This window comes from Struthio camelus, chromosome 32 (assembly GCF_040807025.1).
Source record: "Struthio camelus isolate bStrCam1 chromosome 32, bStrCam1.hap1, whole genome shotgun sequence".
Lineage (NCBI taxonomy): Eukaryota > Metazoa > Chordata > Aves > Struthioniformes > Struthionidae > Struthio > Struthio camelus.
The window spans coordinates 2,638,280-2,651,689 of record NC_090973.1 but is presented as its reverse complement, the minus strand read 5'-3'; the positions used below and the strand labels follow the sequence as shown (position 1 = coordinate 2,651,689).

At 47.3% G+C, this 13,410-nt stretch overlaps 2 protein-coding genes and 2 non-coding genes across 4 annotated transcripts; 2 read left to right on the top strand and 2 right to left on the bottom strand.

Moving 5' to 3' along the window:
* Positions 1-1,899: 1,899 nt before the first annotated feature.
* On the bottom strand, positions 1,900-2,889 carry LOC138063467 (olfactory receptor 6C3-like). Its single transcript, XM_068923102.1, has one exon. The coding sequence runs from the start codon at positions 2,887-2,889 to the stop codon at positions 1,900-1,902; it is 990 nt and encodes a 329-aa protein (XP_068779203.1).
* Positions 2,890-7,744: 4,855 nt separating this feature from the next.
* Positions 7,745-10,466, top strand: LOC138063532 (olfactory receptor 10C1-like). The gene is made up of 3 exons (XM_068923149.1): positions 7,745-8,670; positions 10,238-10,247; positions 10,368-10,466. The coding sequence occupies exons 1-3, from the start codon at positions 7,745-7,747 to the stop codon at positions 10,464-10,466; spliced, it is 1,035 nt and encodes a 344-aa protein (XP_068779250.1).
* Positions 10,406-10,477, bottom strand: TRNAA-UGC (transfer RNA alanine (anticodon UGC)). The gene has a single exon. It is a non-coding gene; the product is annotated as a tRNA-Ala (tRNA).
* A 702-nt stretch (positions 10,478-11,179) lies between these two features.
* Positions 11,180-11,253, top strand: TRNAN-GUU (transfer RNA asparagine (anticodon GUU)). The gene has a single exon. It is a non-coding gene; the product is annotated as a tRNA-Asn (tRNA).
* Positions 11,254-13,410: the final 2,157 nt, after the last annotated feature.

The window sequence follows — 13,410 nt, the reverse complement described above, 5'->3', positions numbered from 1 at the left end:
AATACGATGATAGGATAAACTGCAGTGACCAGGCACACAGCTTGGCCAGACAAGTGTACTTGCCAGCGGCTTGCTTACACATGACTGGCCCCTTTTATTCTCTTTCCCTCCATTTTCCCATGCTTTTGCATCCATGATCCAGCTTGATCCCTCCCTTTCTCCAGCTTTATTTGCTTTGAAATAAACAGCCCATCTCTAAATATATTTTTTCTCATTGGTCCCAGATTAACCACATGTATACTCCAATTTAAGCTTTCTGATAACTGTTAGCTAGGTAACCTCTGGATCATATGGTGCTTCTGATACCTTTGCCTCAGTACTGCTGGGGTTGTGGGCCTACTTCCCAAAGGATCCCTAATACAATTATGTGTGAAGCTCCTCCTTTTCTCGCAGAACTCTCCCTTAAGCACTGCTGAAATCCAGCCATCCCTCACAGTGCTGTCTGCTACTCGGCAGAGTCTCATTCTGTTACCTGCAATGCCCAGTGATTTCTCATGCCCACTAGTTTCTCACGTCCTGTTCAGTCAGCTCAACCTCAAGCCAGAGCCTAGTCATCTGCCCGCATACCCTAACTCCATGTTGCTGGTGGAGCTGTGAGCCTGGGTAGGAAGGTCCAGGGCCACCACATCCTTCACTGTGGTGCAGAAGGACCCAGCCCAGACCAAGACAACCGAGCTGCCCAAGAGCACCCAAGTGCTCTGCTGGGCTGAGCTTTGGTCACCTGACATGCCATAGCTTCCCTGGGGTCCCATCTGAGGAGATGGGCTGCAGAGAGGCCCTGAACCTGGTTTTCCAATAAAGAGTTCACTCTTGTAGAATTCCCTTCGGAAATGGGACGCGCACACACAAAATTTAAAAAAGCTGCTAAAGGCAATTCTGCCCTGCAGAGGCTCTAACAGAATGAAATGCTGATCAGATACAACTATAAAAGGAGTAAAACAATGGCCATAGTTTCCCATCCTCTATTTTTCCCCCCTGTAGAATGCAAAACAAAAAGAAAAAGGAGAAAAGCCACCTTTGTGTGTTGATTATTTCTCTAAAATATGTTTCCCTTTATCCATACTGCATGCTTCTGCCCTTTACTTTGCCGTGTAAAGACATGGATGGAGACAGAAGTGTAAAATAAGGAGGGGAACATATAATTTCACAGATGGACAGCTAGAAAATAGTGTGATAGGAGCACACATAGTTTATTTGACATAATTCTTGATCATGAAAAAGAAGAGAGAAAATCCCTAATTATCCAAGAAGAAATATCCCCCCCCCCTTTTTTTTTCCTTCTGAAGAATACATCCTAGAGTCATCAGTGGAGAGAAAACAGGGTTTTAAACAGTGGACATGCTCACTATGTTACAAACATATGAATTTTTAAGAAATCTCTCTGCAAAGTCAATCAACAAAGCTATCATCTGCATGCTATCACTGGCAAATCAGTGAGGCTGTCTTCATCACAGTAATGAAACTGAGGAATGTTTCATGGATTTGAATTTAATGCATTTGAGCCTGTTGCAATGTGCGAGCTTAATTTTCGTGCTTGGCATCTTCTGTTATGCAGGGAGAGAAGGTGTTTTGAGCTTTTCTCAACAGCTCTTGGACATTGTCCCCAGAGTTTTCAGCTACATTTCCTGAGATCACTTATGAAAACTTCCTTGTGCCAGCACGCACTGGCAGTCTATGTCCTAGTCCTAAGAAGTCTGTGTGTTCAACATTTTATTAATGTCTTTTTGATTCTGTTTATAATAACCCCCTGTAACCAAGACTCACAATTCACATTCCTTCCTTTCACCACTACAATCCCAGGAGAAAATAAATCTCCTGAGGCAGCTGTATTTAGTAGCTGTGATGTGGGTGTGCAATGTAATATATGCTAAATAATCAGAATTGCTGTCCCGAGAAGCATCATGACTGGGAGAAAAGCCAAACCTTTGCACGGCCAATGGCTTCCTTCAGGGCCAGCTTCACAGTCTGGTTTCTGAGACTGTAGATGAAGGGGTTTAAGAATGGGTACAGGACAGTGTTCAGCAAAGCCACAGTTGTGTTGGTCTCTAAGGAAACATCTTCTGAGGGCCGTGCATAGAGAACAATGCAGCTTCCATACGCGATGGCTAAGTTGGTGAGATGGGAAGAACATGTAGCAAAAGCTTTCTTCCTCCCGGATGCTGCTGGCATGTGCAGAATACAGTGGAAGATGTAGATGTAAGATATCAGGACTAAACATAAAGAACTCAGCACAGCAAACGATATGAAAATGGAGTCTGCTTTCCAAAGCAGGCTGGCATCAGAGCAGGACAGTTTGAATAAGGGGGAGTTGTCACAAAAAAAATGGTGGATCTTGTTGGGGCCACAGAAAGTCAGCTCTGAGAGCAGGACCAGGTGGCAGCTGAAGAGTGTGAAGCCTGTGACCCAAGCAGCAACAACCAGGTGGGTGCAGAGCTGCCGCTTCATGACAGCAGCATAATGCAAAGGTTGGCAGATGGCAACGTAGCGGTCAAAGGACATGACAACAAGGAGAACCAACTCTGTAAAACCCAGGGCAAAATAGAAATAGGATTGGGCAAAGCAGCTGCTTAATGAGATTGTTCTCTTACCAGAGCTCAGAACCACCAACAATTTGATAGTTGTGGAAGATGTAAACCAGATTTCCAGGAATGCCAGATTGCTGATGAAAAAGTACATGGGGGTTTGCAGGCGGTGATCCACACACACGAGGAAAATGATCGTTGTGTTCCCCATCACTGTTGTCAGGTATATGAGTAGGAGGAGCCGGGAGAGGAACAGCTGTAGTCTTTGATCAAGCCCTGAGAAACCCTCGAGGATGAACTCAGCAACTACAGTTTCATTTGCTGGTCCCATGCCCAATTTCAGTCCATCCTGCTGGCAGGGGAGCATGAAGAAGCAAGTGGGAGAATTTCACAGTCCTTCCTTCTTTGCACCCTTGCTTGCTTCCCATGTAACACAGACAGAGATATTCCCCTCAGCCATTCATCGCACCCTGATTTCTCTGTTTCACATTTCAGTTAGTTAGAGTCCTCAGAGATTTTATTGTCTTCTTTCTACCTTTTCCAACCACTCACAAAGGATTCTTTCTCAAGCGCACATCATTTTAAAGAGGTTGTGAATTATTTCATGCCATGCCTGGGAAATTCCTAGTTCACTTTGACTTCTTGCAAACATCCATCACATCTCTGTTTCAAAAGCCAAAACAATCTCCCAGCAAAAATACTTCCTATTGTCTGCAGATGCCAGGCCATCCATTTAGATATGCATTTGGAAAGTTATTCCTTCTTTTTTTCAGTACTTGCCTTTTTTGACTCGGACATCTGGGAGGATGTTGATTTCAAAGCAAGCCAATAGCCAGTACCTCTTTTGCAATCCCCTGATTTCTTCCACAGTTTCTTCCTCTCTGTTTCTCCAGAAAAGGAGTTCAGTTATTGGAAATGTCTGCATCAGACAGTCTCATCTGACATCATTGTGCACTGAAATAGCATTATTGCCAAACCATTGCCAATTTCCATTGTTATTAAATGTCCTGACCTAAATGCCTTGCTTTCCCTTTGGTGGAGGGAGGGAGTCTTCTCATCTTAAAGAACTTAAAGGCTGTCCTTTGGATTATTTGAAATAGGAAGGGTCTGGAACAAACAAAATACTGGGTAAGGTTATAATTTAGATGCCTCAAAGTTGGACACTTCTGTTTGAGCAAGTTAGCTGACTCCCATCCTGTCAGTGCAGAGAGAAGAGTGTCTGGAGGAGACTGGTAACACTTCTTTCACCTGCCAATTATAGTCGGGAGGACCCAGCCCCTAGAGCTCTCTCTCTGTCTTCATTGACTCTACAGGGAGCCGAGGGAAAATGAGTGCAAACTCCAGCCACTCACAAACACCTCCCATGAAGTAGATGAAAGTCAGTAGTTGGCCTCAAATCTCTTAATTAACTTAGTAGCTAATTTCTTGTTTAATCCAAAAAACATATCTAACAGAGGGAAGTTCAAGGAAAACATAGGCAATAAATACTGACATTTTTCCCTCCACTCTTGCATTTGGTTTTAGACATATAAAGAAATGGACCAGGTGACACCAACAATAGAATGCCTCAAAAATGCAAGGGCAGAGAGAAGTTGATGATGCATTTGAAGCAGTGAAACAGAGGTTCTCCACAGACTCTGTTCTCCCCACAGACCTCATGTCAGAATGGGTGGTTCTTACATAGGGAGTAAAATGGGAAGCTCAATAATGGGCAATACTCCATGACTACATTGGCATTTTAACTTCGGGCTCAGGTTAGTCGAGATGCCAAATGCCCTGTCTTGCTCGCTGCCTCTAGTCTGGCACAGGGGAACCTCTGGCCTGGCTTCCTCTGGAAGATTTGCTGAAATCAAACCTCTGGCTGTAATTATCTGAGCAAAAGCTCAAGGCCAGTCACCTCCAGCAATACCACTGGAGCCTCAGTGAATCAGAGGTGACAGTCCCAGCTTCCCATTTTCTGGGGAAGTTCTAACACTGTCTTCTTCGGCTGTGTCTTCTTAATCTGCTGGATGGCACCTCAAATCATTCTTCTCCTGAATGTGCTTTCTTGGAGGAACCTGCAAAGCTGCTGATAGCTTACAGCAAAGCAGCTTCTCTGCTCCCCATGGGGGTAACCCTCTGTTGAACCCCCTTCTCAGGCTTTGGTTCAAATTCAGGCCCCACATAGCCAGAACTGGAGCTACCATATGTGATAGTGACTATGGCAGTGTGAGACATGGCAGGTGAAGAAGGCTTCGTGTGGCCTTCCCAGAGGGTATTCTTGGGCTAGTGCATCTAGTGCAGGCATAAGACACAGTGGTCCGTGTGAAGGAGCTCAGCCACACAGTGGAGGAGGGAACAAAGCTCGTGTTTCAGGATAGCTGGTGCCCATGCAGGCTGCTCTCATCAAAGGGATGAGACACAGAAGAAAGAATCTCTTTCCTGGGGACAGAGGGTACCTTGGTATGTAAGATGGTGGGGCTAAGCATGGATAGAGGTGTTAGCAGTCTGGGTAAAGAGGGGCACGGAGCACAAGCAGGGGTTCATAAAGATGTGATAGGTTGCAAACGGCCTTGCAGCAACTGAAAGACATCAGAACGAGCAGGTTGACCTCAGCTGTGACCAGGAAGGTCTGGGAGGAAGGTCTGGGAGTGGCAAGCAGCTGTGGGATGGTCTTAATCTCCAAGAGGAGGCTGGCAAACATTTTGGAGGCAAAGGGAACCCAATATCTAAGAAGGAGAAGCTGCTGGGGAAGAGACACACTAGGGGTGGAACTGGCAGTTGAGCCAAATGATGGATATCATGATCATATTCCCCGTGGCAGTGAGCAGATAAATCACCCGCAGCAGTGTGAAGAAGAGGATTTGCATTTCATGAGTGACTGAAAAGGCCTTCAGGAAGAATTTCCTCACTATGGTATGGTTGGGAGGATCCATTTCAGAACCCGGTCAGCTGAAGGTGTGACAAGAGTAACTGTTGTCATGTGTGGTGAAATTCATCTTGTCACCTTCATCAACTTTCCCTTCCCTTTTCCTAGTCCTACTAGTCCTTTCTTGAGGTGGGAGATCAGAACCGCACAGGGGATTCTGATTCTCTCTTTGTTTATATCACATGCCATGAAATAAATGTTGATTCATCCCACCTATCTTTACACACAGTAAACACCTCTCCTGCCTCACTTGCTTGCAGTGAGGTAGTCTGGGCTGCTAGCTAAGAACTGGTAGTTGTGGCAAAACTATGGAAATCGAGTTGCATGTATGAAATTCAAGTTTCTCTTAGAGTTGTAATTGTGGCATGGGTGGGTAACAGGCTATCAGGCCTGTGCCTGTGTGCACATTCAGAGCACTCAAGTCATTAATCCTCTGGGTGGTCCAGGAACTCCTCCAGCTAGTAATCTGCAAGGATGAGATGATGGACAGGTTTGAGAGTGGGGATGGACTTGAAACTCAGAGGTCGACTGAACTCCTAGCACCTTCCAAACTAAGTGTTGGACTGACTGGTGCAGGGCCGCTCCAAGTGGATATTTCCAACAGTTCGAGAGATTCCCAGAGGCAGATCCTGCTGTGCCTGGACCAATCCCTGTGCTTAACTGTGGTGATCACCACCACAGGAGGGGTACGTGCCTGTTTCAGAGATCCCTGCAGCAGCTCCAGCTGCACAACTGCTTAAATTGTAATTATTTAGGACCCTTGAAGATTGACAGTAGAAACTGCTCCTGCAAATGCGGATATGGACAGTCTTTTGTGCATTATTAGGAGAGTTAGGAGATGCTTTGGCATGTGGCTGAAGGTGATCAGTAGCAATGGACCATGCATATGCTGGAGAGGTCACGCAGGACCACAGGCCAGCTGGATTATCGAAATCCCCCAGAAGAACAGTTCAGGGAGACTTACCTGATCCAGTGGAAGCCAGTGTTGGAAGGACCCTGTTGAAGGAGACTGCCACCACCACCTGGACAGTGACCAACCCTCATGTTCAAGAGATTTGATGCCCCCTGTGAGTGTCACCCTATGCCAAGATCCCATTAATTTAGGGGCTCAGGGCTTGGGGGATCTTTTTGAATAAGCACTGCGCCTGTGTTGAGCTTTGTGCAACAAGGGAAATGCATCAAGATGAAACAGCCAGCCCTCACAGGCCACAGGTAGACTGCAGAGAGATTCTGCATGCCCCCAGAAAGGAGGACACTCCCCTATTGCCTTGGATTAGCCCTTGCAATCCTTGGTCAGTACGAAAAATAAAATAAAAAAAAAAAGAGATCTACTACTGGTCTGCATGCAACAAGATTCATTTCACCTAACATTTCACCATTAAAAATTGCGTTCCTTAAATTAAGTAAACGAAGGTCTGTTAGACATCAAACTGGAAGAGGGCAGTACTCTTCTATTAGTAGCTGAATGAGGAGCCTAGATGATTAGTTTAGACTTAGACTACTCAATTGCAGATACAGAGTTCAGATGACTGAAAGATCTCCCTTCACCTCCTTTAAAAGTTAGAAACTCGAAATGTAACCAACTCAAGCCATTGCATTTAGCAACGCTCACAAAAACAACAAATAGCTGATTAACAACATGAATTACCGTATCTTTACAGGTTTTTTTTTCCCCTTGGAGAAAGGAAAATACAGTAAAATTGACTCCACTGAAAGAGTACAACATTTCACTAGAAATTTTGATTTTTTTGTCGCAGTCTGCTTAAAAGTTATAGCCATAACATTTTTCTCAAGAGGACAGCTAGCATCACAAGTTTCATAATTGCATATTTCTTTCATTCATTTATATATGTATATATGTATGTAAACAGATATATGTATATGTGTGTGTATATATGTATATATTTTAGGTAGCTGCAGTGCAAAACTTCTGAACCTGGTGAAATCACTGAGGAAGATACCTTGTGAACATAAAAAGAAGCTTATCTGAATAAAAACCTTTGCAATGTGCTGTTATTCTTTACACTAAGGAAAGAAAGAGCCTTACATCTGTAAGGCAACTCATGAATGCATCTTCTCTGGCTATCTTTTTCCCCTCTCCAGAAGTGGAGGAAGGCCAGCTGCTACTGCATGGGTGATTAAGATTCAGGCACCAGTGAGATTAGAGGTTGTTATAGCCCTCTGTATTTTGTATGTTGCAGTTGCTGGGTCTCTTCTTTGCAAATAGCAGGAGAAAAAGCCCACCACATGGAAATGTCCTCCAGGCAAATACCACACGATCCGCCTTCTGATGGAGATGGTATGAGAAGACACGATGACCTTGAATAGCTCTGCTGTGTCTGGCTTCCTCCTGCAGGGTTTTTCTATCAGTGCTGAAGAGCAGATTTGGCTATTTGCTCTGCTGCTCCCTCTCCATCTGGTCATTCTGGTGGGAAACTTTTTCATTATCCTGGTAATCCTGTTGGATGCCACACTCCATAAGTCTGTGTATTTCTTCCTAGTGAGCTTGTCAGCCTTAGAGCTCATTTCTTCCTCGGTAGCTATTCCCAAGACACTAGTCAGCCTTTTATTGAGCAGCAAGTGTATTTCCCTCATGGCCTGTGCAGCACAAAGGTACCTTTTCCTTTCCCTGGGAAGCACAGAGTCTGCTTTATTGACGACCGTGGCTTATGACTGGTATGTAGCCATATGTCACCCCATGCGATACCCCTCCCTAATGCACAAGAGGATGTGCATCCTGTTAGCAGTAACTTCCTGGACCATTGCCATTCCTGCTCAGATACTACAGACTGCATTGCTCTTCTGCCTACCTTTCTGCAGCTCCAACAAGATCAACCATTCCTCCTGTGACCCAGCAGCACTATTGACATGGGCCTGCACTGACACATCTGTGAATGAAACTGTGATCTACACTATTGCTGCGTTCTTTGGACTGGTCCCCTTTAGTATGATCCTGGTTTCTTATTCCTCTAGTCTTATCACCATCCTCAAGATACCAACTGCCAAAGGTAGAAGAAAGGCCTTCTCTGCTTGCTCCTCCCACCTCACTGTGCTAGCATTATTTTATGTTTCTGCCTTCATCAACTATGTACAGCCCAAATCCAAAACACCTCCAGACAAACTTCTGTCCCTGTTCTATACTGTTTTCCCTGCAATGTTAAATCCTTTTCTCTACAGCCTGAGAAACAGGGTCATCCAAGCTGCCCTGGAGAAAGTTTTGTGGCGCAAAACCATTCATGGGTAAATTTCTAAACTTCAAACCGTGACACTGCATTCATTTCATGTGACATGATCTGCCTAGAATCTGGGCAAGCAGGCTTGATTCAATCTGCTCCAATGTACTTGGATGTTTAAGTTTGTTGGCTGGACTCTCCTTTCCTCCCTCTGGAGAAAAACACAGTTCTTTCTTATGAACTACTGTAGTTGTCTGACTTAGGCTGAGAAAAGTCATGCTCCAAGACTGACCACATCATGTAGGATCCTGTCATAGCCATTGGAAAGAGACTGACACCTCCAGAGAACTCCTGCTGACCTCAGAGACATTTCTTCAGCTGAAGAGACATGCTCACTGGAGATGCCTATTCATCTCCATTTGGTTCTGCAGGAGCCCAAGCATCCAGACTTAGCAAACAGAGTTTTAAACATCACATGTAACTGGAAGTGACTCTTACCAACCATTCATAAAGTGCCTTATTAGCGCTGTTAGCACTGCTGCTGTTCTCTTTAACCATGCTGGTTTTGTTACTACAAGAGCTGCTGCTGCAGCCCACCTAAAATCAGACTGAAATAAATGGAATCAAACTGAAAAATGCAAATTTATTCATGCACTGTATTCATATCAGTAGCAAATACAACCCATTGCCTTATTTAGATAAAGCAAAGAAGGTGGAGTAATCAAAGGCTTCAGGTAGGGTTCATGAGAGACCAAAAAAAAAAAAAAAATACATGGGAGACCTAAGTCTAACATCATTTGTGAGCAGCAGAGTCTTTCCAGAAAAGTCTATACCAATGTAGTTCAGCATGGACAGAGCTCGTCCTGGTGCTCACAGAACATCAGATTTTACATTGCAATCCTATTTCGAAGTACAGAACTTTCCTGATGAACTGAAGTTATACCAGTTGCACTTATGTACCCTGTGCATTGTGAAGATGGTCGTTCAGCCTTCTGTGTCTGTACACATCTGCCTTAATAACACTTCTTCAGAATATCACGTGCAATGTCAGGGATCTGTATCCCAGCCCTTCATGGAGAGCAGTTCATCCCGAAGGAAGACACAGATCTGAAGCAGGCGAGATGGATTGCCCACGAGAGGCAACAGTCTCACTCTGTTGAGTACAGAGGGATTCTACATGCTTAAACTGCCCCTAACAAATCCTTGCATGGGGTCCAAGTGTTGTCCCAAAGAAGGGTTCTTTCACCCGCTGTGCAATGAGCCAAAAAACACACAGAGTCAAGATATTTGCTTAACTCATTTCTGCGCAGGGATGGGTGCTAGCTGGTAATTCCACAAAGCTAGCACACCTGATTACTACACAGCTGACACTTTTATGCAGTTCAAGCAACAGTTATCAGTACAGTTTATAACTATATTAAGTCATCCTTGTTCCCATTGGTTCTGTTAGGTCTCATCTTCATTTAAAGTCATAGTATCCTCTTTTTCTACTACGCATGCTCTATGGGGAAGGGGCTTTGACCAGCAGGGGGCTTCCCTGCTTGTGGGTGGGTTTTTTGTTATGCTAATTAGGGTAGTTCACCCGTAGTTCAAGTAGTTCTCCCCTGTTTATCAACTGTTTTTGTTCTCCTCAGGTTTATTTGGGTACTTCCTTATCTGGTTGCCTTAGAGTGTTGTCTTGCTCCTTCCTTCAGGGCCTTGTTTTGTGAACTACCTGTGAAAGACGGAATAATGCCCTAATCTCCTTTTTCCCCATACCTCCAGAAACAGGACACCTTGTCGGAGGGTAACAGAGGCACCCCTGGAGATGCTGGGGATCAAACCCAGGACCTCCTGCATGCAAAGCAGGCACTCTTCCACTGAGCTACATCCCCTTACAACCTGCTGAAGGGTGGGACATACACTCGTCCCAGGATGTGCCCTTGACAAGCACAGCCCTGTTCTCCCCTGCTGCTCTGAGATCCTCAGCAGAAAACTGCATTCAAACCCTCTTACTGGGCCACAGTCTGAGATGGGGGAAGTGGAGATTGCCTCTCAGTGGGGACTAGTCCTGGACCAGGGCTGCACCATGGGACACTGCCCCTCCAACATCTCTGCAGTCGATGGGGGCAGGAGAAGACTCACTGCAGGCATTGCTCCCACGCTCTGGCCCTCCCAGGGAAGGTCTATGGAGAGGAACAAACCCCTTCCCTGAGTCTCCTCTGCCACCCTGTGCAGCACTCCTGTGTGCAGCACATCTGTCCCTGACACCAACAGCAGGAGTGAACACGCTGAGGGAAATGTCCTCCCCAGGTGAGGTGCCCACAGCTCCAATTGCCCTCCCTCCCCGGGGTGTGCAGTGGAGGGGCCACGGGAGCAGGTAGAGGTGATCCTGGGCAGGGAGCTGCCCACAGCCCCTCACCTGGTCACCAGGCCTCCCCCTGCTCTGCTCTGACCACCAGCACCTGGTGGTGGGTGAAGGGCAGCACCCCCTTCCCTGGGGCTGGGGACGTGCCTGGCCTCAGGGATGTTCCCACTCCAGCAGCACCGAGGACGGTCCTGATGCCAGTGGTGCCCCGGGACAGCCCGAGGTGGGGGTCTCTGTGGCGCAGCAGGGCAGCGCGTTCGGCTGTTAACCGAAAGGTTGGTGGTTCGAGCCCACCCAGGGACGGTGCCCCTTGGTGGGGTGCCTGGAGGACTGTGCTGCCCGGCACCCTGGCTTTTGCTTATGGTCCCCATGGACTAGCACAGACAAACCTGTGGTAACCCCGTGGCTCTGGCTCAGGCTGGTGAATTGCTCAGGGAAGGACCTGTCTCCTGAACCAGGGCTGCTGTGAACAGAGGGGTCCTTGCTGGTGGGGCTGGTGCCACTGACCTTCCCATTCACACCTGTGTGTGTGCAGAGGTTGGTCTTACTGAGGGGTTTTATGCTGGGAGGGAATAGGAAGGGGGATTGACAGTGTAAGGATCAGCACCAAGCACGAGACACATACACTTTACTATGGCTAAAATACAATAAATCAGGGCTTAGTGAATGCTGTCCATTCTGTCCTGTGTCATCCTCCAAAGAAGAGAAGAGAGGGAAACATGAACAGCCACAGATGAACAACAGCATGGCGAAGAGGTGGCCAAGAGGTTACAGTGATGCACTGCTAATGTATTCTGCACTGTGCACAGGGGCTCAAACCCCATCCTCATCAAAGATGCTCCTGTTTCTGGCTCAAGACCCACCTGGAAGGAGTCTTTTGGGGTAGTGACTGTCCTGCAGTCACTGTCCCTACAGACTAGCATTTTCAAGCTCATTCTCAAAGCTGGCAAGACAATCACCTTGCTTGCATGGACAGCCCCTTCCTCTCACCCCTCCTCCCATTTGTGTTCACTCATAACAAAAGCCAAGCTTCTCCAGAGGTACATCCCTGGGGAGCCAGCTCTGGGACAGCAGATCTGCTGGTGGCTGGCACATGCGTGTTGCTGTGGGGTGTCCTTTCTGGACCATGTGGGATGGCCAGAGAAGCTGGAGAGCAGCACGGAGGATGCACGTGAGTCCTGTTGACCCTGAGCTGAGCTGAGCTGTGCCCTCCCCATCCTTGATGGAAAGGACTGAAGAGGGAACAGCAGGTGTCCGCGCTGGGTGGTCGTGTCTGCACATCTCGTTCCTGAATGGGGAGAAGGGAGAGTGCAGTCCCACGGGGCAGTGAAAGAGGCCATCTCAGTCCTCGCCCCAGCAAGTGCGTGGGGACGTGGGAGAGATTCTGCCATCTGCCTGATGCACAGACAGCTCTGCCAGAGACTTCTGTGGCAGGGTCAGGCCTTCTTCCACCCCAAGCACAACCTCGGGGGAGAGGACAGCCCTCTCAGTCCAGTCGGTGCTCGATCCTTGGCCTGACTTGTTGCCTGGAGAGAGGCTGAGACTGGAGACAGAGCAGCATGCCCTGGGTCACAGCTGCAGCTGAGACCTGACGGGAGAGTAGGGTTCAGCAGCAGCAACAGCTGGCAAGAGGACCAAAGCAGCTTGTGGAGTTGCAGGAGCAGGTCCTCTTGCTTTGTGCAGGGACGGGGAGCTGCAAGGTGCTGCAGCTGGGCTGGACAGGGCAGCCTGATGTGTGAGTGTGTTTGGGTAAGGAAACACACACTGGGGAGGTTTGAGATGTTTGTGCTGTGAGCTGCTGCTGAGGGGACAGAGAACATAAAAGCAAAGTCTGTGTGCAAGGTGCAGGAGATTAAAGGAAAAAAAAAGAATAAATTGGGAGAGCAAAACTGACTGCCAGTCTCTGACCTGGGGCTGTTGTGAAGTCACAGTTTTACAGTCAGCTTTTAGCCTCCTGCTAGACTCCTGCAAGGGAGTCACTGCATTTCTGTCCTGCCTTGTGCCCTTTCAGCAGGAAGGAGACGATTCAGAGGGATGTTCATGAGGGGTCCCAGATGGAGCCCTCTCTGCTGTTTCTCTTCCACATCAGATCCTGCTTTTCCCTTCCCTTTTACACCTCTGATTCCAAACACCAGCACCAAGAAATCTTTGCGGAATTAATCACAACCAGAGATTCAGCATTTTGTAGGAAACATAGCTCTCACTGAAGTCCCTGCTGCACGGCAGCTGGTTAAACAGCCTCCTCCCTGTGACTCGCATTCAGCTCTTGTCCCTCTGCATCTGCTGGCTGGGATGCCGAGGACAGCCCCCACTCTGTGCTGTGCTTTGTCTCTTGGGCTACAAATCCCCTCCATCTCCACAAACCCCATTTTCTCCCTCTCAAGCCCACTGTCCTTGGGGAGGGGAATGGCCAGGCTGACTACCTGCCCCTCTATCTCCATCGGACATCTCCCATAGCAT

Coding starts and splice junctions, on each gene's coding strand:
- LOC138063467 (XM_068923102.1), bottom strand. CDS start 2,889: ATGCTCCCCTGCCAGCAGGATGGACTGAAATTGGGCATGGGACCAGCA.
- LOC138063532 (XM_068923149.1), top strand. CDS start 7,745: ATGACCTTGAATAGCTCTGCTGTGTCTGGCTTCCTCCTGCAGGGTTTT.